Source organism: Ostrinia furnacalis, unplaced genomic scaffold, assembly GCF_004193835.3.
Source record: "Ostrinia furnacalis isolate ACB-3 unplaced genomic scaffold, ASM419383v2 OfSCF4239, whole genome shotgun sequence".
Taxonomy (NCBI): domain Eukaryota; kingdom Metazoa; phylum Arthropoda; class Insecta; order Lepidoptera; family Crambidae; genus Ostrinia; species Ostrinia furnacalis.
The window spans coordinates 188,201-211,767 of NW_021134478.1; the positions used below are offsets into that span (position 1 = coordinate 188,201).

General features: G+C 38.4%; 3 protein-coding genes across 4 annotated transcripts; 2 read left to right on the plus strand and 1 right to left on the minus strand.

The window, feature by feature from the left end:
- Positions 1-96: 96 nt before the first annotated feature.
- On the plus strand, positions 97-871 carry mbf1 (multiprotein bridging factor 1). The gene has a single exon (XM_028313397.1). The coding sequence runs from the start codon at positions 216-218 to the stop codon at positions 654-656; it is 441 nt and encodes a 146-aa protein (XP_028169198.1). The 5' UTR covers positions 97-215; the 3' UTR covers positions 657-871.
- Positions 872-1,535: 664 nt separating this feature from the next.
- Nup54 (nuclear pore complex protein Nup54) lies at positions 1,536-15,945 on the plus strand. 2 transcript variants are annotated; one of them, XM_028313388.1, is made up of 13 exons: positions 1,536-1,835; positions 2,091-2,201; positions 2,883-2,981; positions 3,358-3,617; positions 4,121-4,265; positions 4,838-4,994; positions 5,289-5,397; positions 7,349-7,532; positions 8,384-8,472; positions 8,838-9,005; positions 10,000-10,119; positions 14,361-14,448; positions 15,053-15,945. In XM_028313388.1, the coding sequence occupies exons 1-13, from the start codon at positions 1,769-1,771 to the stop codon at positions 15,184-15,186; spliced, it is 1,731 nt and encodes a 576-aa protein (XP_028169189.1). In that variant the 5' UTR covers positions 1,536-1,768; the 3' UTR covers positions 15,187-15,945. The 2 variants fall into 2 exon arrangements, with proteins under 2 accessions (XP_028169189.1, XP_028169191.1); XM_028313390.1 differs by having other exon boundaries at positions 4,124-4,265.
- Positions 15,946-16,901: 956 nt separating this feature from the next.
- Positions 16,902-19,157, minus strand: LOC114359130 (zinc finger protein GLIS2). Its single transcript, XM_028313393.1, has 4 exons — positions 18,936-19,157; positions 18,315-18,532; positions 17,887-18,034; positions 16,902-17,659 (listed from the first exon to the last, which is right to left on the minus strand). Exons 1-4 carry the CDS (start codon positions 19,062-19,064, stop codon positions 16,940-16,942), a joined length of 1,215 nt encoding a protein of 404 aa, XP_028169194.1. The 5' UTR covers positions 19,065-19,157; the 3' UTR covers positions 16,902-16,939.
- Between the last annotated feature and the right edge of the window lie 4,410 nt (positions 19,158-23,567).

A 23,567-nucleotide genomic window follows, 5' to 3' on the forward strand; every position in this document is an offset into this window, starting at 1 on the left:
AATCATTTTTGGCAAAATGCAGTCTGTCTTGCATTTAGCTGTCAGCTCGAAGTAACATTAATTTGATAAATCGGTCAAATAAAGTGTGCACATTTGACAGCAAAATGTCAGCAAAAACAAAATTACTTCACCTCGGAGAACACGAGTGAGGTTTGTCACGGCGAAAAATTTTTCGTAATTTCGTCAAGTCTACCCAGTGATATTACAGCAGCAAAATGTCTGATTGGGATACGGTTACCATTCTACGCAAAAAACCGCCTAAAGCGTCTGCATTGAAGACTGAACAAGCCGTTAATGCCGCACGTCGTCAAGGTTTGCCCGTGGATACTCAACAAAAATATGGTGCAGGTACTAATAAACAACACGTTACCACAAAAAATACAGCTAAATTGGACAGAGAAACTGAAGAACTGCGCCACGATAAGATTCCGTTGGATCTGGGAAAACTTATAATGCAAGGACGGCAGGCTAAAGGCATGAGCCAGAAGGATTTGGCTACGAAAATTTGTGAAAAACCTCAAATTGTAAACGATTATGAAGCCGGTCGTGGAATACCCAATAACATTGTACTCGGCAAAATCGAAAGAGCAATTGGCATAAAACTTCGCGGAAAAGAAAGAGGCCAACCACTACAGCCTCCTGGAGGAAAGAAATAACGGATTCCCTGGGAGGCGAAGACTATACTCCGATTATTTATTGCATAATAATTGCCTCTAAATTGCTGTTAAAATCTCAATGTATAGGTCACATTGAAAAAAGAATATTCATTTAATTTTCTCTGGAATGTTCCGTTTGTGATTACGACATATTTCTATGCTGTTGTGTGGGCATTATCTAGTGTTACCACCACGAAAAATAATTATAATGTTGAGCAATTTAAAATGTGATATGCAATAAAAATAGTTATGATTTGAGAAATAGTTTGATTTGTTAAACCCTCCCCTTTTATGTACCCACCTAATAATGCGAATGCGAAATTGAGTTTTCTGCAAGTGGAGTGTATCTTCCGTCCCGTCCCTAGCCTTTTTCGCGATAGTAGTGACTGTGACTGGCGCAAGTCCGAATTTGGCTAAATAAATACAACGCGACAATGCGCTCCGCGTTTGTATGTTAATAAAGTTTCGCTCCGTGAATTGATTCCATTTTCGGGGCAATCTAAAAGTTCTACTTGTCTAGGCTCGGAGCTCGTAAGAAATTGGCAGTCATGCAATGGGGCAATTTTGGAACAAACAAAGAAAAAGTAGAAACACCTATTCGACGCAAATCATTAAATCACCGAAATGGGATAGCTGTGGATTCTTTTCCTTTACTGACCATATGACTGACCATTAACTTTTACTCATGATGTGGATACGATACGATATGACTGACCATTAACTTTTTACTCATGTGGGTACGATACGATACGATCATCTACTAGTGGTATTGTATCCAGAGCCGTGAAATAAATGTCAAATTTTATAAAAATAATTAAAAAAGCTACGATTGACAGGTGCTGACCATGTATTACTTTTCTCTATGGTGCTGACTTAGACATACTCTCTAATCTGTGTGCTGACTGACAGCCTGGTACCGACGATACATTCTGAATTTTTGATCGAAATTATTTATTCTATACACATGTAATTAAAAGTATTCCATAATTCAATTTATTGGTCAGTTTCGGTCACCTTTCTACGCTGCAAAGAGTTGCGGCAAGAATTTCAATATTGCAGTGTTTTGAGGTTATGATACATAGTTTATAAACAAGAGATATCGTTAGGCCGATATGGCTTTTTCTTTTGGTGCTTCTACAGGTACCACCCAGAGTGCCCCTTTCGGCTCTGCAGCTAAACGTAAGTTTGCATAATGTATAGTTATTTTCCCAAAACTTTGACTTAGTCACAATAATGTTAAATGTTGCTAATGGCATCAAGTTGGTCCCGTTGCGCACTAGTTATTGAGGTATTTTTGTTACTATTTATTTAGTTCTTGTGCTTGCGTCTGAGTACATCCCTTTAACTACAACTGACTCTTAAAGTTTGACAATTAATTATATGTATTTTTCTAAAAGGTTTAGATCTTATGGCTTATGTTTGTGTATGTTATAGCAACATTCTCATTTGGGAGTACTAATACTGCCACTACCTCAAACGCTGGATTCAGTTTTGGAACCTCCACAACTTCCTCTGGCTTTGGTTCATTGGGAGCAACTAGTACAGGTATATTTTTCTTTTGATACTGTCATTTATCGACTTTTAAAAAGACTGCATAATGTTTAAATAATACTTAAATTCAAGGCTTTCTGGTGTAATAGTTAATTACTGGAATACTATGCTCTAAGTCACATCCATTCTGTTTTGGCTTTATTATCTGATCTACAAGCTACAAGTTCCTTTAAAAACTAAATAGAGCTTAGTACCCAGAAAATGAAGTGTAAATTTTAATTAACTAAACTAAATTTAATTACTATTGCTCGCGGCTTCATCTGCCTGAAATTTAATGCCACAGATTCACATAAATTTATAGCCTATATGTTAATCTGGGTTACAAATAATAATACTTTAAAGTTTCAACCAAATCTGTTCAGTAGTTTTTGCGTGAAAGAGTAACAAACATCCACACTAACTTTCACCTTTATAAATTACTAGCTTTCCGCCCGCGGCTTCGCGCGCGTGGACTACATTATCTACATATTTCACGGAACCCTATTTTTTTCCAAAATAAGAATTTGGCCTATGTTACTCGTGGATAATGTAGCTTTCGAATGGTGAAAGAATTTTTAAAAAAGGGTCCAGTAGTTTTTGAGCCTATTCATTACAACCAAACAAACAAACAAAGTTTTCCTCTTTTTAATATTAGTGTAGATTAGTAGGATTTATTTTATTTTATTTTGTATGCAGCTGCACCTTTTGGAGGCTTAGGGACAGCTCCAGCGTCTACGGCACCATCATTATTTGGTGGAACTGGCTTTGGAAATACAACATCTAAACCTGCAACAGGTAACGTAGTCTGCTAATTTTGCAACTGTGAAGTAAGTGATTATTATAAAAAAATATCGCTTTTCCTGGTAAGCTAGTACTCGGAGGCGAATTGTAATTAAAATAGTGGCGATCACAATAGATTAGTACTGGTCAGTGATACTGGGACTTCATGGAACCAGAATAGCTGTTAAACAAAAAAAAAAAGCTAAAACTTCTTTTTATTAAATTACCTTGCTCTTAATAATGCAATCTATAATTTTAATGATCTTGTGCTGTATCTTTTGTATATTTCATTCTTTTTGTTTTCTTGTCTTGTGTGACTAAAGTGTATTTTATCTATCATCTATACCTTTTAACTAGCATCAATGTAACATATATTGTGTTTTGTTTACAGGCTTTGGAACTGGTGGATTTGGTACCAACACATTTGGAACAGGTACAACTTTCGGAGCTGGTACTTCTACTTTCGGCAGTACAGCCCCAACATTTGGTACCAACACACTTGGTTCCAACACGCTTGGCTCCAACACATTTGGCACTTCAACATTTGGTACTGGATCAACATTTGGTTCTGCATTTGGAACTAAACCAGCTACCACTGGGTTTGGTGGGTTCGGCGCTGGTCTTGGAACCAACACGTTTGGACAGCCTCAGGTATAAAAAATATAAAATTGTTTTTGGTTCATCAGTGATGTGTACCAAAATTTGTGTTAAGAGACTGAGACTTGGAGCTTCTGAAGATTCCCAAGTGAGAGACAACCCAGTGCAAAATAACTTTTGTATTTGTTATTTAATTAAATCAACCTGATTATTTGCAAAAGAATAAAAAATACAATACTTCAGAGGGCAGGATAAATCGGTCCAAATTAGCAATGTTAGAATGCTCATGGTAATTAAAGTTTGCCATGTTTTTTGTTTGTGTTTTATTATATTTTGGTCAATTTTGGTTGAAACTACAACTCGATCTCTTAGTCGGGCACTCTTGTCAGTGGTCGTGGTTGCGTTGACGAGGTACACGGCGGAGTGTTCGATATTATGTGACAATTTCCGAGGGTAAATCTCCTGATGCTGTGCTTCCATTTCTGACGGTTAGAGGCGTCGCGAGTACACTGGACTATGGTGGACTCAGTAGAACAAATAATACTGTTATATTCTAGCAGCAGCAACAGCAGCAGCAGCCGGCCGGGCCCGCGTCGGCGCACGAGGCGCTTATCGCGGCGGTGTTCAACTGCAACGTCTTCGGGGATGAGCGCGACCAGGTGCTAGCCAAGTGGAACCTCTTGCAGGCTCAGTGGGGCACTGGTATGAGCCACTTGTTTTCTTTAAAAATCTTTATACTGCTAGCTTTTGACATAAAGCAGTGTCTATGTGACATGTATTAAATAATAGCTCATTTTTATTAGTATTAACTCTGTCGATATACCTATCGTCGGTCGGCATAAATCCCGTGGAAAAAGACATGAAAATGAGCTACTGATTTGGGACAAGTGGGTCAGTGATGAGAAGAAGAAACTCAGTCACTACGATTTATTTTTGTGTAAACTTGACACTCACCAGCTGTAATCTTAAGTAGTTGTAGGTAATAGATGCTTTTTTGCGACCAAAAAGTATACCTAATGTGCTGTCGACTTTAGGCGGTTATCACACTGCGCCTCGCTCCGCCGCGGTACGCGGGACGACAGATGTAATCATTGTATGTAAGTACCTCAGTTTGTATAGAAAACACGCGCGGCACAACACACTGACAACGCGTCTGCGCGCGGGATTTTTTATATGAAATCACGCGCTCGCGGCGGAGCGCGGCGCAGTGTGATAACCGCCTTACTATGTAATAATAAATTCTATGTTCCAATGTTACCTTTGAAACGTTTCAGGACAAGCTTACTATAGTCGGAATGCTCCAGCACTGGAGCTGAATGAGCAGAACCCATTATGTCGGTTCAAAGCAGTGGGGTATTCAAGACTGGGCGGTCGGGAAGACAAGGAAGGTCACGTTGCTTTGACGTTCAACAAGACAGAACAAGAAATCAAGTGAGTGACTTTTCTTTCATTATAAAATGACAAATAGTGTCATCAGTGGCGTAACTATACCATCCGAGGCCCGTGGCAAATTCTAGGGCTTTTTTTTCCGGGGGGCCTCGGTATCGTCGCCCTGAAGCGATTAGGGACTAGGGACGGGGGCATTTTGCCAGCCCTGTCACCCTATAGTTACGCCACTGAGTGTCATAGGAGATAATGAGATTGCCTTTGACTCTAAACAAGGAATTGTATCATTTATCTATGTATATTTAATTAAATTTTGAAAATATTTCAATTGTTTTTCAGGAATAATCAGCAAGCACTCATCACATCACTATCTGGTTTGTTGGGTAATAAACCGAACCTCACTGTTAACATTGATGCAGTGAAAAATGTTTTAGAAAACAAAAGTCAGGTAAGGAAGAACCAAAATTTTTATTGTTATAAAGTAGCTTCTCTACACATTTTAGTTAATCTAACCATTATCACCACCACCACCTATTGTTTCGCAGTTTGTTATTCAAAGACCCTAGTAGTAGCGATTGTGGTGCAAATTTCGTAGCCCTAACTATTCTGTAGTTTGTTAAATGACCTTAGTAGCAGCTACGACAATGTGGTCAACTGGTGAGCGTAAACACATAGCGCTATTCTTTTCAGTTTGTCAAACAAACATGACCTTAGTGGCTATGGTTGTAGTGCCATCTGGCGAGTGCAAATTCCGTAGCCCTCATTGTTTTGCAGTTTGCCCTCAGATCATAGAAAGAGAATAGATATTAAGTCGCGCGTAACTACAACGAGAACCAGTGACCCCACATTTCCCCCACCACAGCTCCCACACACACATTCAACTGTGTAAAAACAAAGCGACTGAGAGTCTACGACAACATGTGCAACCGGCTTAAAAGTGCTGTGATTGGCCAGAAGGCGTGCCTTATGGCCAATCAATGGCCGCGTGACGTGACGCACACTTTGAAAAAAGCAATTAGAGAGAAGAAAGATAAAATGGAGTCGATAAGATATCGATACTTTAAATCCTGGGGGCAAGGCTCAAAATTGGTTTAAAAAATGCTTGTATGAAAACCTTTTTATTATTATACGTTATTATTATGTTCTTTAACGATTTTTGCATAAAGGAGTCAGTTCCATTTTGTATGGACGAAAAACTCAGAATCAATTATTGGGACTAAATGAAGTTACCTTATATTAATTTACCCCAACCAAAGCTCAATGTCGTTATCGATGGAGTATAGAAGTTATAGACTGACAAAGTTTGTATGAAAAGTCATGGGTTAAGTAGGTACTTGCGATTTTTACCAGTATTTACAATATTGGTAATATATTATTATTTACTTTAATAATAATAACAGGATCACTGTAATTATTATTAACTACTATCGCGCATTAACTTTTTAATTATGGCGAAATTCGTACCGCCTATGTTTATCAAAAATAATGCCTATATTAGGCTTTCAACTAGCTCTTATAGTAATTACATAGTTGACAGTTACTAATCCCTTCTACTATTGTTATTGTTTTTGTAAAAACTTAAAAATCGCAAGCAACTCATGATTTTTTCATTCAAAATTAGAAAATAGAAAATAATAATTTACTTCTATTTATCGATAATAGGAAACCGTATTAGAACACGAGCCCTGCACTATGTTACGACCGGCACATGCGGCCGTACTGTGTATTTTCACGCGTCAGTGGATATCGGAAGAAATAAAATACATTGCGCAGTAGTTACGCATGACATAAAGTGGTTGCTAACTAAATCGTCAATGTACAACGTGTTTGAATTTTTATCACCACTAATTTCGATATCGCAGAAAATGTCACGGAACTGAATTCGTTCGTAAAAATGTTTAGTTTTTTTTATTTATAAGCAAAATACCAATGGATTTGCAATACTTACATGTGGTAAATGACTTCATTGTTCCTGTAGTTCTTCGTTTCACTTATGTTATTGCACGTTACGACGCATTATCCAACAATATCGGAGAACATTTCCTCAGTACGACTGAATCGCGACTAACCTGGCGTCGCGGGCGATGTTCGTTTCTGGGCATATCGCGGAGACACGCGCCACGCCCCCGTTTCACATCTATTCCTTTCTATGATCTGAGAGTTTGCCAACCAATGAGGGCTATCGTTTTAGCGCTCACCAGTTAGCGTCACTGTGGAGTAAGGTCCTGTCACTTGCTAGTAGCGAAGACAGTGGCACCAACTGGTGAGCGCGAAAGTGGTAGGAGGACTATCGCATTTGCACTCATCAAGATGGCGCCACTGTAGAGTAAGGTCCTGTCAATCGCCAGGGGTGCCAACTGTTAAGTATAAAAACGATAGCCCTCATTATAACCCTTCAGGTGGTGATATTCGTCGTGGACAAGAACGCCGGGGGTTCCCACGTGTCCGCGTCAGAGTTAGCTGCGTTTTTGAACGCGGGCGCCGCTCGCACCGCGCTCGCCGGCGCCGGCTGCTCCGCCGTCACGCCCGTCACCCGGCCCTCGCCGCAGATGCTGCAAAACTACCTGCAGACGCCGCCGCCAGGTATTTTGAAGTTTGGTGAAACAAGAAATTAGTTTTTGAATACAAGAATGCGTGGTAAATTCAGATGACTGCTCCTGAATCAATAATATACCTACTACTGATGTTTCTATTCGCGGCGCTTATTCTGAGCACTTGTCAAATTTTGGTCTCGAAGCGCTGGTAGGGTAAAAAGATTATAAGACATGTAGTAGAGATGTGTAGTATATACAAATATTTGATAATTTGCAAGTATGTACATTTAAATAGTCCATACAAATAAATAAATTTTGACTTTGTCTTTGAACGGTGCCGGTAGCTCTAACGTCACGCTGTCACTCGACTCTTAGAGTAGGCGCACACCGTTGATTTTTCGTCGGCCGATAGTTTAGTCGGGCAGTTGATCGGTATGGGCATGTATGGGAGTGCGCACACTACGCCGATTCGATTTGGTCGATTCTTCATACAATTTAAAATGGGGCACAACTATCGGCCAACTAAAAATCAACGGTGTGGGCCTACTCTTAGTGGGGGTTCTATCAGGCACCGTCGAGAGTGTTATAATCCGATAGAGCTGTGTACGTGATGTTATTGGTGTAAAAGTATATCTGATTTTTCCAAGATTCGGAGCGCATTCATGCGCAATGGTAAAACGCACGTCTACCGCGTGCATGCGCCCTAAACCCTAATACCACATTGCTAGTTTTAAGTTAGTGTAAGTATATTATTAATTTTTAAATTTCCTTCGTTCATTCGTGTAAATCAAATGACGTCCAAAGCTGGACAAAGGGACAAAGGCCTCCCCCAAGGACTTCCACAACAACGGCCCTTGAATTTTTAAAGTAAATTAATGATATGTATGCTATGATCATCAGGAATGGACATGCGACTTTGGAAGCAAGCACAAGCAGACAATCCTGATCCTGAAAACTACATTCCTGTGCCTATCATTGGTTTTTCCGAGGTATGTTTATTTTATCACTCAAAAGAGTACCTAATCTAATGTGTCACTGAATACAATCAATGAAATGACTCAATGTCACTGAATGAAAAAAAAGTTTATTTCACTGTTATGTTAGATTGTCTTCAATGAGGGCTATCGTTTTAGCGCTCACCAGTTAGCACCACTGTAGAGTAAGGTCCTGTTACTTGCTAGTAGCGAAGACAGTGGCACCAACTGGTGAGCGCTAAAGTGGTAGGAGGACTATCGCATTTGCACTCATCAAGATGACGCCACTGTAGAGTAAGGTCCTGTCAATCGCCAGGGGTGCCAACTGTTAAGTATAAAAACGATAGCCCTCATTGTAACGTTTTTAATGGTGTTTATAGATAAAATTCCGCGCAAGTTGTCAAGCTGAGCAAGCCGGCTTGCAGGCCAGTTGGCTGCGTAAAGCGAGCGATACTTTGGGCGAGCTTCGCACTAGGAGAGCCGCCGCCGCCGCCCGGCTGTCGCAATTGGCTGCAAGGCTGCATGGGTTAAGACACACTTTGTTACAAGTAAGTTAAACTGTGTTTTACTCTTTTCTGGTATGAGAACTGCCTGAGAGCTGAATTTGGCCCAATTAGCCACTTGGCAGTACTTAAACTTGGTTATCATCCATGTTTGAGCCTCAGGTCTTGAATAATAACGAGAGTGGACTGTATTAAAGTTATTGTAATTTGAATGTAAAAACAAATATAATAGGTAAACAATGAATGTGCTATGCGTAAGTATGAGTCGTGCGCGCCGCTCGGTGGCCAAGTGTGCGATCGCCTTCACGCGCCGCCGTCGTCGCTCCCGGCACCTTTCACCACGTCGCCCGCTCCAAGGCCAGTTGCCCGTGCGCGAACAGTCCGTATAACCAGAGTAAATCCAAATGAGTAGGTCATCTTCATAGAAACGCACCGAGCGCGGTTTGTATGTGAGCGCGCCAATATACGTATGCGGCGCGCACGCACACACTGACAAAATTCGGCGCAACCACGACTGGCTCCCCGCTAATCCACACTAAATTTGTCAGTGTGTGCGTGCGCGCCGCATACGTATTGGCGCGCTCACATACAAACATACTTCGAGTAGACTATGAAGATGACCTACTCATTTGTATTTACTCTGGTATAACCTAAGACTGGTTTAGATCAGTCATGTTATTCAGGGCTGAGGGTTACTCCGAAATAGTATCTGCTCCAAAGCCTATCAGTTCGACTCTGGGGCGGGGCATAGCTGAGATGCCAAAACCTGACAGTCCACGTAAGTTTGGCATTTCAGTGGGTTACGTTGGTTACTTTAGTCCTCTAACATATATCATTTCTGATTCTGATCTTGTAGTCATGTAATAGAGCCCTGCCCCCCTAGACAAAACGTACTTTTTGATCGAATCGAAAAACGAATACGTCAAAACTCCATACAAAAAAGTCCTTTTCGACCACTTTTCGATTGGTTTGCGATTATAATTTGCACTTTGTCTAGACCCGCTGTATTACGTTAGTTTTAAAGCTTTTTTTCTGACAGGTGATAGCACGCCAAGAGACGCTGAATCACGTGGGAGTGGCGCTTAGCCCCGAAGAAGAAGCGGCGCGGGCGCGCCTTCATGAGTTAGCCTCACAACTTGCCGCGCCGCCGCTATACAATGTGAGTACATCAACCAGATGCTTTAGCGTAATACTATAATAATAGGGTAGTTGACACATTTACTAAAACGATAAACTTATGAGTTGTCAAACTGCAACTCTTCAGGGGTTGACTGGAGGAGAACGCTTAAACGGCATTAAGTCCACCCATTGTATGATTTTTATTGTGCTATAAAGTTCTATAAATAAATAAATAAACTCTTCAAAGGACAATCTATGACGTCACCAATGAGGGCTATCGCTTTAGAGCTCAGACTTAATATTGTGTTATGTTGTGTTAAATGTATTGTTATTGTTTGTTGTCTGTAGTTGTGCATTAAATAAATAAAACCGGTTTGGCGCCATTGTAGAGCAAGGACGCACTCGACATCAAATAAATCGCACCTCCCTCGACAAGCACTTTCAAACGTATGCATCCCCGCTTCCCATCAATATTGGCACCATTTAAAAGCCTAGTTCTAAACTTCATTTCATTAAAGGAAAGGTTTTTACCCCAAAATGTGTTTTTAGAAGGATCCGAAGTCACTTCTTCAAAAAATAGGTAGTTACGCTTGAGCCAATTTTTATGGCTATAAAACTGTTAAGTTGGGAATAATCGCTTTCCATCTGTTAAAGAGGACACGTGAGATCATCATTTGGTTTTATAACCATAAAAATTGGTCTAATTGATCCCAGAGGTGAGCCCAAAGTGAGATCTTTTTTCAAGTCACATTTTGGTATATTTTAATCATTTATTAAGAAATTAAATGTGTTTTTCTTTAAGGATATTTATTGGCTTTTCAAATAACACCAATATTGTTGGGGCGCCATGATTGTGTAAGAAAAAAAATCTTTAAAGTTCGCGTCGCGGAAGGTGCGATTTATTTGATGTTGAGTGTATTACTGGCTAGTGGCAAATACAGTAATAAGACAGACTTGTGAGCGCTGAAGCGGTAAAGAGACTATAACATTTTTACTTAACTGGATGACGCCACCGGAGAGTAAGGTCCTGTCACTAGCCAATCAGTGGTGCTGTTGAGCACATAATCGATCGATAGATAGATTGAATGTTGGTCTAACGATTCGAAGATTATTACTCACCATGAGCTATGATACTATTCCTCCCCTCGTATCCATACATCAGGGGGCCTGGCCCCCATGAAAAATACCCTAGATACGCGAATGGGTTAATTAATATGAGTAGTTTACTAAAAACGTAGTTTGCTGCTGGTGTGCAGTCTTGAAGAAGGATGGTGTGTGAACACAAAACATTTATCTTACGTGAATTTCTGTATTTCATAGCGTTTAATACATTAGCTTTAATAAAAACAATATGTCTTCAGTCAATTTAAAAACTTAATTTTGCAAACAACGTTTATGTCCTATACTGGACCTGGATGGAACTAGAAATGTTGGTATTGTTGGTAGATAGTTAACTAAACGGTATTTCGTAAGCTTTGGACCACATGTACTAAATTTAGCTGCTGTTTTTTCTGAAGCTACTTTTTCAAGTTCAAAATTTACTGCCTAAAGCTACGCATGTTTTGTCCGGCCACAACTAATGTGCCCGTGGGTAATGACACCTTGATTTTTTCAAGATAATATTTATGTCTTTGATGATAGAGTAGGTATGTTACATCATCATCATCATCATCATCAGGTATGTTACTATGTAATCAAGCAAGTATGTGTTTCAAGATAATAGTGTCATAGACGCTCTGTCTAGAGCTCTTCAAAGATATATGAGGACCGATATAAGATGTTGAACTTTGATGATGACATGTTCTGTTGAAACTAACTAACTAAAAGTCTCTAAATAGAACCTAAATTTATAACTCAAGCTGAAGTTTTAACATATTCTTCAGACGTATTAAGAAAATTACAATAAATGATTGTTAGCTATAATAAGTTCTCATCAAAAAGGACAAATCAATGACATAATTCATCAAGATTCATAATCCAGGATGACCTGTCATTTTAACTGCATCATTCTTTAAATTACGTGATACCACAACACCTATCGGATTATTAAGGCTGTAGATTACTATAGAGATGTCCTTGTCTGCCCATAGTACACTGGTACACTCGACCTATGCGTGTTCCGTTATCACGGTCTTATCTCTAGACACCAGACGGTTTTTTGTATATCAATATAGGTAGGTAAGCGTCTATTTATAACACCTGTAGTAACGGACATAATAATTGAATATTTTCTATCATGTTACTGTACCGTGATCATGAAATGCACCATGAAACCTGAAATGGGTAAAATATGGAATTCGTTTTGATCAATTAATTAATTGGTTAATTTTCAATAGCATTCATTACAGCGTAGCTGGAGGATATTGAGAAAATTAAATTAGCCATTCTACATGTTTTATAATATTAATTATGTGCTAAGGTTTAGTTAAGTCAGTCAATTAATTATTGACAGTTATAAAATAACGTCATTCATGCAGCAGGTGGGATTTTTGATCGTCAACGTTAAATTAATGATCTATAACAGTATAATAAAACTAACAGTAATTAAGATGCTGTTACTAAACAACGTTATTATCGTTGTTCAAACAATGTATTATATCCCCAAACTGGTTCTTACTTGTTACTTGTGTTTGGTATATTTGATATCTTTTATGTTTCTCACATGACATAGCGAGACAACAATGTTATAATGGTAATGGCAAGTAAAATTTACTTAGCATTTATTATTGTCTGCTTGTTGTGTTATATACTTTTAAAGCTGAAGACTGAAATATCTAATGATCTTCTGATAATAAGCATGGCTTTGTAGGCTTATATCGATGCATTTGAAAGAGGCACATTATGCAAATACATATAACATTAAGTAGTTACAAATCCCATATGATATTGGAATACCATCGACATTGTTTTGAAGAGGTTAATAGTTGTATCTGGGTGCATCTGAAATTCTGAACTAAGTCAGTATGATTTTGTATGTTGTAATGCAATATTGCAGTCGAATACGTTGACTACAATATTGAGGGAAAAAATCACTAAAACTATAGTCAATAGTCATGCTTGAAGTTTTATGATTTTGTATAAACTCTATTACGTAGGTATTTAAACATGTAGTTTACAATAATTTTATACTCCTGAAGCAGACCTTTATTTTATGAAACGAAACTCAAACTCGATTCAGTAAAACATTCATACTTAAGTATAGTTTCATAACACGGCTCGTGTTAATTAGGTACAACCACTAAAAATAACCATAAGTTAATCGCTTCCTAACGGCAAAAGATGTGTCACACGTAACGTTGCAATGATTAAAACACCATTACCTCTAATGTGGTAGGAAAACTAGTAATTATCTGTTAGTGTATTAGGGACAAGTGTAATCTGAGTGCTCGTGGCATTAGCGGGCCATCCACAAACGTAAGTGACCACCAGTTAATTGTCATTTTTTATGGAATGTCAAAACTCTACCAATTCCTACATTTTGTAAAGCAATTTGAAGTTTTTGACGTCCTTATTATGTTCTACTATTGACTAACTTTTATCCAACTTAATTGACTGACTTGTTAGTTAAGTCTAGTTGGATTATTATTTTTTAATGCTAACAGTTATCCAATATTGGCAACTATGTTCCAATTAGGAGCCACATAATTTGTTTGCCTGAATGCAAAGCCTTAACTATACGTTTAAAATGGTGTATGTAACTGTTCTTAATCAATTGTATCAGTAATTACTCATAATAAATGTCAGCTTAGCTCGCTGTGTGCTCACGCCTGTGACACTAAGCTGTAATTTGGGTAACACGCGGTGCAGTGTGGTCATGATTGTAGTGCGTGGCCTTAGACTCATTTGGTGGCGACGGACGCGTAATATCGAACATCAGCGGCTGCCGTTAGGCCCGGTTATCACTGTATCCGGTCGGTACCGGTTCGGCAGGTGGATATGGCAGGGACGCAGCCGCTCTCTGTGATCGATGATAGATTAATTACCGCACTATTTGTCTACTTGACTATACTGTTGTTAAGTAATTAAGATTACAGTTCTAATTGTCACCAGCAATAGAAATGTATTATCTAGAAATTATTGGAAAATAAATTCACAAAATTTTTCGACCTTCGTTTCTTTGATTGATGCCAGCTTGAAAAAGGAATAGAAAAAAAACACCTTGATCAGTTACCTCTCTTCTCTAATATTAATCTCGAAACGTTTTGAATTTTCTTCTTATTCTCAAGTACATTTTTTCAGTAAAACTTGAGGTATTTTATGTAATATTTTTATTTTCTGTAGGGTCGCCTGAATGAGCTGCTCTGCGCGGTTAGGCTGCAGCGCAGCGCCAGCGCGGGCGCATCTCAAGAACGCTACCAGCTAGATCCAGGTAAAAACTACATACTTTATTATGTTTTCCATGTTTGAAACATTGATTGAAACGTCTGTCTGTATTTATTGGCAATAGGTGTTGACTGCTGATATATTTTTCAATTAATTCTTATAATTTAAAAAAGTACTTTCTCATGAATGGACGATTTATCACTCCTACCTCTCTTTCCATTGTCAATTTTTCCATCATTATTTTGAAAATCGTGTGGTATTTTGGCAAATAATTTATAATATTGCAATTATTGTAGTAAAAAAGTAGTGTTTAGTATGTTTATATCCGTTGTCCGCTACTCATGGCGCATGCTTAGCTCAGTTTAGGACTAGATGGCGCAGTGTAAAATTTAAATTTTCTAAGAATATTTCATCATCATCAACAGCCCTTTACAGTCCACTGCTGGACTATGAGCCTCCTCCACTATAGTGGAGGGTTTTGCCATAATCTCCACGCTTGGCAGGCGGGTTGGAGATCGCAGTTTAAAAGATTGATGTTTTTCAGAGAGCGCTGCTGCCCATTCTCTGTTTGATGTGTAGTCCCTAAGTCGCCTCTTACGACACCCGCGGATAAGAATATTTCATTTATTTATAATTTGTTAACTTTTTAGGCGCGCAAGAAGACGTGAAGCAATTCCTGACGATGCAGCAGCGCGGCATGGCGCATCTGCTCGATACAGCGCGCCAGGATCTCGCCGCTCTCAACGCGATCTCCGAAGGCATGGCGCGGCTTGTTCGCGCCTAGCGCCGACTAAACAGTAGGCCCTAAACGCACTTATAACTGCTTGAGAGTTGAACACACTGAGGACCGGTTTGCAACGAGGTAGAGGCGAGATGTGTAGAAAATTCTCTATCTGAGAGACGTTTTTACCAAAGTGGAGACGAGGCGAGATGCGCATGCTATTTCCACCAAAGCAGAGCGGAGTGGAAATATGCGGAGAGTTTTTATCTTTTTGAGAGTTCAGCGGAGATACATGAATAATTCTTATTTTTCTAAAAGGTGTCTTTATTCCCGCTCCGTTTCGTCCCGATTAGGGCCGTTTTTCATCAAAGCGGAGACGAGAGACATTTATTTCCATTAAAAGGAGGTGCAATTCTGCTCAACCGTTTCCACTTGGAGACGAGACGTTTCAATAACGAAATTCTTTTGATTGCTTATTACACGTCTAGTCTCCTTTCGCATCGTCTACGCCTCACCTGATACGCAACCGCAGCTGGTTTCTGCGTGGCGTGGTGCATCGTACCGCCTCAGTGTGTTTTGCGCTTTGAGATTACACATGGTGTTAAAGCTACACGTTGCCACGTGGCGAACTCGATATTGGCGACGACAAGATACAAACAACTACATGAGTATAAAATTTTGGAATTGTATCAGTGAATTTTATTATATGTACTTCAAAACGCCTTTATTGATAATTTCACATTGAAATCAAAGGTAAGATTATCTGAATTAAGTATACTTTTAGTACACTGAAAATGAGTTTTAATTTATGTCTGTAGCCATGTCTTAAAACAAATCTAATTAGAACCTTTAAGTCGCCATCATGCCACGGGAACGTCAAGTATTGGTAATTTGTGTAAAATTCGCCATGTGTAGTCGCACTATAAGGTTTTGGGTCGTACTATTGGTGCTAGTTGTTGAACACACGCTAAGGACCACGCATAGTTATGATCGAAAAGTGTTCAGAGACTAAGAAATCACGTATACATTTTTGTGATTTAAATGATAAATAAGTGGGCACTCCTTTGAGCATGGCTCCTAAGTTGACATCGTATGTATTCCGATACAAGCCAGTGTATGATAAAGTTATTATGAAATTAATTTTGCATGTGGTAAACATTACGTTGATGATTAAATAAAAATAATATTCTAAAATTCAAAGATATTTTTGATTTCCAAATGACAACTTTAAGCTTTACATAATATAATTAATTATGATTATTTTTGATGAGGTGATGATACATCAGCGTTATTATGACGATGAAGTATTAGAGAAGAAGTACTGTGTGCCATCATAAATTAATTATTATCTTATCAATAGATGAATATGTAATTATAATCATGTCTTCTATTTCAATTCGCGATGTGTTAGATGACGAGCTAAATGACGAGTTAGAATTACGTAGCAGATAAAATTATTTTAGTCATCATTACAATTTGTGCACCTTCATCGTAGTCAATTTTATCATAATGGAAATACAGTTTTATCTGTGATAGATAGGCGATAAATAATTCGTTATGTGTGATTCTGGTAATAATAGACTTAAACCTATCTAGAACAATTTGTCTGTGTTCTATCAATCAAGTCAGAATTGTTTCGTCATTATCTCGCAATAAAACCCAACCAGTGAAGGCTAAGTATGTTCCCCTGGGGAAAGTTGGAGTGTTGTAGGATCCATAATGTTGCATTTCTTTGTAAAGTGAATGAAATTTAACAAACACACACAGGTAGAGAAACACTTATTAGTTTATAAATATATAGTTTATTTATCTTAATTTAACTTTTAGTACTTAAATCTAATGGCAAGTCTGTATGTCTTACTAGTTCCTCGATAGGTTTGCATTCTATTCTTTGCTTGGGGCAGATTAGATTTAGAGGCATTTCTTCGTTTTTCTGCGTATACCTTTCTGCATGGTTCACTTCATTTACTGTGATGTCATCATACTGTATCTGGTCTTCATAAGTGTAGGCTTTCTCGCTCACATTCTGTCTATAGAGCGGATAACCAAGACTGCTCGAGTAATACGTTCTGTAAGAGTGCTCGTACATCTGTGTATATTCTAGGTAGGACATTTCGTTGGACGGAATTCTCAGAGGGTACATGGGTTCTATGTAAGTAACTGGCTCGACAGGTACAGGTGTGTATACTGGTGTGGTGTCCCTTAGATTTATAATTGGGTGGTAGGTCGGAGATACGACAGGTCTTTGTGGACTGTAGCCTGCGTGTAGAGGTGATGTAGGCTCGTTGTTCGGATAAGAAGAGTTTTCTGTTCGTGGGGAGTACGCCTCAGGACTCTGAACCTCGTCTGAAGATTCCCTTCGGATAGGCTCTTCTGTGGCGAAGTGTTTGTAAGTCTTCACGTGTTTTCTAAGACTGGAAGGATCAGTGTAACGTTTGTTGCAGCCGGGGACTTTGCAGAAGTATGGCTTATCCACTGTGTGAGTCCGCGTGTGCTTGAAACGGTCGCTTGAGTTTGAGTACGCTTTACCGCAGCCCTGTCAACAAAAAAACGCCGTTATGTTTTTGCGTCTGCGTGCGTAGTTCGTGGATTAACATTTGTAATTAGTACTTTTAATTAACGTCTAATTACTCGATAATTACTCCAGTAGTTCACCGTTAATCTTAATATAAAGTTAATTAACGTTTAATAAGCTTGTCTATCTTGTAATAAAATTATGAGTCAATGAAAATAACAAAGACATGACAACAAAACAATTCTTACCTCATATGGGCAAACGTAGGGTTTCTCTCCAGAGTGTGATCTCAGGTGAATCTTCAAGTTTTCTGCCCTGGAGAAGCTTTTGTTGCATTGGTTGCAAGTGTGAGGTCGCTCATTCGTGTGTGTGCGCACGTGTACTAGCATTTTGTACCTGTTAAATAAACATAAAAATTGTAAAACTCTCGTCTTCGAATTTTCTCAAAAATTATTAAAAAAAAATTAAATGAACACTTTGGCAAGAGTAAAAATAATTCATTGATTTATGACCTCAAGATAGTTTTATATTACTTGATGGTGCCATGTAAAATGTCCAATTTATGATTTCCATTGAACTATTGAACTGTATTTTTTTTTACTTTTACACTAATGAGAAGTGAGCGAAAATATTTTTTTTTTTACTTTACTAAATAATAACAATATGAAATACTAACCGAGCATTGAACCCCCTAAGCGGGCGGGCGCAGTCCCTCCACCCGCAGTAAAACAGCCCATCGCTGTGCGCGTGAGCATGCGCCCTCGCGACGTGCGCGGAAAGACGCGCGATACTCGCGAACCGCTCGCCGCAGCCGCGCCATCTGCACGCGGTCTCGTCGGACTCGATAGGGTTGCGTTCGGGGGACGACCCGCCCGATGAGTCCTCGTCTTCCAACTGGAAAGAAGAGATAAGGTTCAGATGATGCTATTTAGACTTTGTCCTAACTAAATTATTAAAACCCTTAAAAAATGAGCTAAGTACTTAAAAAACCACGGATAACTAAAAAAAACAGAATAACTTTTAATTAGTTTACCTGTCACGCAACAAGCATAGAAATATACATAATTGAAAAGAAAAACTTTTAATTACGAATTATTCCTACATCTCTTATGAGATGCTAAATAAATATGCATCTGATAATGATTGTTACATGATCCCTGTCAGCATGTTTTGTACCTATCTTTAAAATTATACAATACATAAAAAAAATCTATCCATGTAACACTGCATAAGGGTTGAGCTTATTTGTAATAAAAAAATACTAAAATAAATAAAAAACCTTGCGGTTGATTATTACCTGTGGTGGTAGAGGAGGAAGGACCACAGGCCTCGCTAAATAAGGCGCGAAACGCTCCGCAGACATCCATCGTTGGACTCTGCACCCGCCGTTGGCCGCGTCGGGCCTCCATTGCGGATATACTAACATTATTTCAACACTAATCACCAAAAATGTATTAAGCTCCACAAGCAGTGGTCACTGCGCGATCGCTATACGGACAGTGGTGGCGGGCACTCGCGCCGGCTACTTATAAATCGTCTCAGACTGACAACGCCGACGGCTGATAAGCGCCCGAGTCCCCCGCGAACACGCTGCCTTTCGTACCATTATCTTTATCGATAAAAATCGCAACTTGCATTGTTTTGGGCAGTTTATGGAAAATTTATTAATACGTCAAGATTTCGATATATTAAACATTGATAATTTGTTGGCAATAAGGAGTAAAATGGCGTGCATTTGTTCTACGCAGTTCTGAGCGTGTTTTGTGTGATAGCATGTGGAAGCATTATCAGAAGCCGCCTGCCGCGGCTGCCGTCCAGTTATTACCGGTACGATAGTCCGCGGTTCAATAGGTGACTGATACGCGCGTCGGTGTAGACCGACCTTTTACTGGTTATCTTTACAGTATGCTATTTTGAAGTCTTAATTCATCATAATATTTTATATGGTCTTGGACAAATTGTGATGTAATCTTGGTCCTTTTGTAGTCCTTTTATGGACTCAGGAACTTGAGATACATTAAATAAACTCAATTTAAGCCCGACTTTGGTTTTCCGCGGCCGTGCCGTGCGATTTGCTTCTGAAATTCAAACGCGAAATTCTACATTCTTAACATTATTTTGTTTATGTTTGGTTTACTGAGAGGGGTTTCACCACATAAGTTTTGTTATGCAATTATGCTCTTTTCTGTCTTTGGCAATCAATTAAATCTCTACTCTTATAAATGTTATTATCCAAGTACACAACAACTTTAATTATGTCCGCAATATGTAAACAAGCCATGTTTAAAAAAAATCTTTGTCTGTATTTTAATATTTTTTGGTAAATTAGGTAACATGGATAGAACTTACAGCTGCTCTCTTAAACACAAATAAGAAAACCCTAGTTTCATTTAATATTGTGAAATTTTGGAGATTCTGATGAAATCCCAATGAATAGGGATGATGACTGGGTATAATGAAATCGAAATTCTATTTAGTCCGTCAGATAGATAATAAAAAATTTGGGACACATATTTTTTAATTTTTTTCATAATCGAATAATTATTATTACAGTAATTATATTGAGTTGAAATGTCATCGTAGCCTATTGCAGATTTTGTCATAGATGATATTTTTAGTTGATAGATTTTCATGAGTCCTCATGATCAGCATGCGTGTGAGACGGGACATCGTCACTTCGTGTGTGTCGGAATCCCTTAGCACGTACCTATCTAGACACGATAAGATGATAAAGCATGAGTATGATGATAATAAAACAACTGCGCAGTTTTCTTATCTACCTGCATTACTTGAGATTTTATAAAGCATTTAAAAAGAATTTTAATATTTTTTTCTCTGTAATACTTGTAAAACTGGTTTAGATATCGTTATAAGTTTTGTTGACTGTTTCATGTTTTCCTGACACATATTTATTATTTTAGTAGTGTACCTAGAACTGCGGAATTGTTTTTAATTTATCTGTTTGTTTGTGAATGAATTCAAAATAACAACTTTTTGTACAAGACTAGTTGCGATGGAGATAACGTGTACTAATACCCAAACTAGTTCTTATCTTTGTCTGTGAAATTATATTGTAGACAAGATGTAATTAATTTTTCTAGGCCGTCTGAAAATTTAGGTGTCACTGATCTGTATCGGGGTATACCACACGTTATCTGTGCACGTATATACGGCCTTCTCGCCGAGTGATTGTGAAATGATTGCTTGATGGATCAGAGAATCAATGATCAAAAATATTTAGGCAATAGATTACTTATAGGGCATGTAATATCGGAAGGTTTTCAATTCCGATATTGGATTCCGATATTAGATCTCAATATCGGAATTCCGATATTAATATCGGAATTGAGTTCATATGCTATAAAATTAATATTTGGTTATATTCGTAAGAATTCTGGATTGTTTACAATAAAATAATGATTTTAATCAAAATCTTTAATTTGGTACAAAACAGCACTTCATCACGTGTTACAAAAATTGTAGAGAGTGGTAAAAAACTTGAATATGCTTGTAATTTGTTCCTTTTTGATTATCGATGTACAACTCACAAAACCACTAGCTAGCCATATGTCAGCCATAGGACGTCCACTGCTGAACACAGGCTCCGATGCTGATTTTCACAATGGCCGGTTGGTGGCGGCCTGCATCCAGCGCCTTCCTACTACCTTTATGAGGTCGTCGGTCCACCTTGTGGTTATAAGTCCTACGCTGCGCTTTCCGGTACGTGGCCTCCACTTCAGAACCTTGCTGCCTCATCGTCCGTCTGTTTTGCGTACTAAGGCAGAACCGTTGGAAGATCTTATCACAATGCTCGAAGACCTTAATCGAGTTTCCCAACAGGTAGGCCTTCGGATGAATATGGAAAAAACGAAGCTTATGTCGGATGTCCATGTTGCTCCTTACCCAGTTTCGGTTAGGAGCTCGATTCTCGAGATTGTTGACAAGTAAAGTTAAAGTATGTCTATCTCGGACTAACGATCGGCTATGTAGTTAGATGCAATTTCGAGAAAGAGGTAAATCGTCGAATACGAAGACGAAAGTCTTCAATTAGTGTGTGTTACCAGACCAGTGATGATATATACAGGGTGTTTGGCGCATCGTGTGCCAAAATGATTTGGCGGATAGAATGGGTAATTTCCTATATTTTCAGCCCCCATAACACGTTCCATGCCAGGCGGCTACTTTTAAATTAATTTTTTTAGTAATTTCACCAAAATACCCAAATCGCATCATTTAATTTCGATTTAAAAAAAAAACTACTAGGCGCAGCCCTAATGTAAATATTTTGTTTTGACGTGCATTAATGTAGGGTTGCATCAAATCTAAATTTACTGGCAAATATCATCTAGTTTTTTTTAAATTCAGCTTTGAAGTTTTCCGAAAAGTTAAAAATGGACTGAACATTTAAGTTTACATGGGTATAATGTTTTTTTTAAAAGAGATAGCGATCTTAGGATTTTACCGATAGATTTTACTTCTCTAGTCTATCCTCATTCAAACGGTATACTAATCTTGTTTAAACAATAACAACAACTTCACAAATTCCTTAAATTAGTGCATTGACTCTACTCGGACTGATTTGCGAAATTTGTGTTTATAGCCCCTTTATGTTTGAATAGCACGTTTAACACCTACAGGTAAAAATATTTATCTTATGCAATGTAAAAACCTTTTCCCAATCGTTTTTCAATGTGGATTTCTTGAATTTAAAGTCGAAAATAATTATTTTGATCGTTTATTAATTATTACAAATTTTGTTCAAAATGGCCTCGGCAACGTATACACTCAAGACATTTTGAGACATCTTTCATTAAAATATTTGCAGTGGAACAAGAAGTGATGGTGAGAGACATGAGAAAATCATTGGTCTTCGCCTATCATATACTTTGGGCTTTGTGGCAGGTTGTGGCGAGTTTAAACGCTTTGTTTAAAACCTCAATTAAAACTTTTATCTGATTCCGATATTACGATATTGGGTCGCTCAATATCGGAATTGAAATGTCGGATCTCGCAGTCCGAGATTCCGATATTACGAGATTCCGAGATTCCGATATTCATGCCCTAATTACTTATCTAATCCATCCATATCATTCGCAAAATATTTCCTCCTAGCGGGTCGCTAAGAGAATATATTTCCTTATGTCGCTTTAATATCGCTTTGACCTCCTCACAATATAACTTAAACACAGATCATTAAAATATAGTGTTATTTAATGCCATAATCGAGAAATCTTATGCGTAGTACGTATACATCGATGATGTATGTAAATAATTCAAAACAAAACTCGTTTTTTCTCTTAACTCCAGGGATAGACTTCAGTGCGCTTCGGTTTACACATTAGTATAGGCCTGAGGAACAAAATGCACTATGGGTTAATTCTGGGCAACACTTGGTCCAGACCCTGGCACTATCCTTTATTTTAAAATTAATTTTTTTTTAAATTACATCATCCAAGTGATTTCCTTGCCTTCGTTAAAGTTACCTCGAAATGGATTCCATTTCTTGCCGAATGTTTAGCTTCGTTGTTAGTTGATGGATTTATTAGAGTACAAAAAGGTTTGCTGGAGTGAGATCGGGGCTTCGGATCGGAGATGTCACCCCTGCGTAAAATTATTTTTTATGGTAATATTGTCTTACCACCTAAATGCTTTCATTTGAAGTGCGACACGTAGCTCTATCTTGCAGGAACCAAGTGCTCCTGTTATAGTCTCGCGATTCTTGCAACTTTGGAATCAAAAAACTTTTCAGCATGCCAGTATAGCGTCTCAAAAATTCATCATCCTTTCAATCCAATCATCAATTAAGCAGGGTTGACATCTTGTTGCCACAAAGAAGCCCCAATATCACTCCAGCAGACTTCTTTTTGCGGTTTTACCATAAGAGCAGAAGAATTCAAATAATCCAAAAATTCTGCAGTATTCATCCATC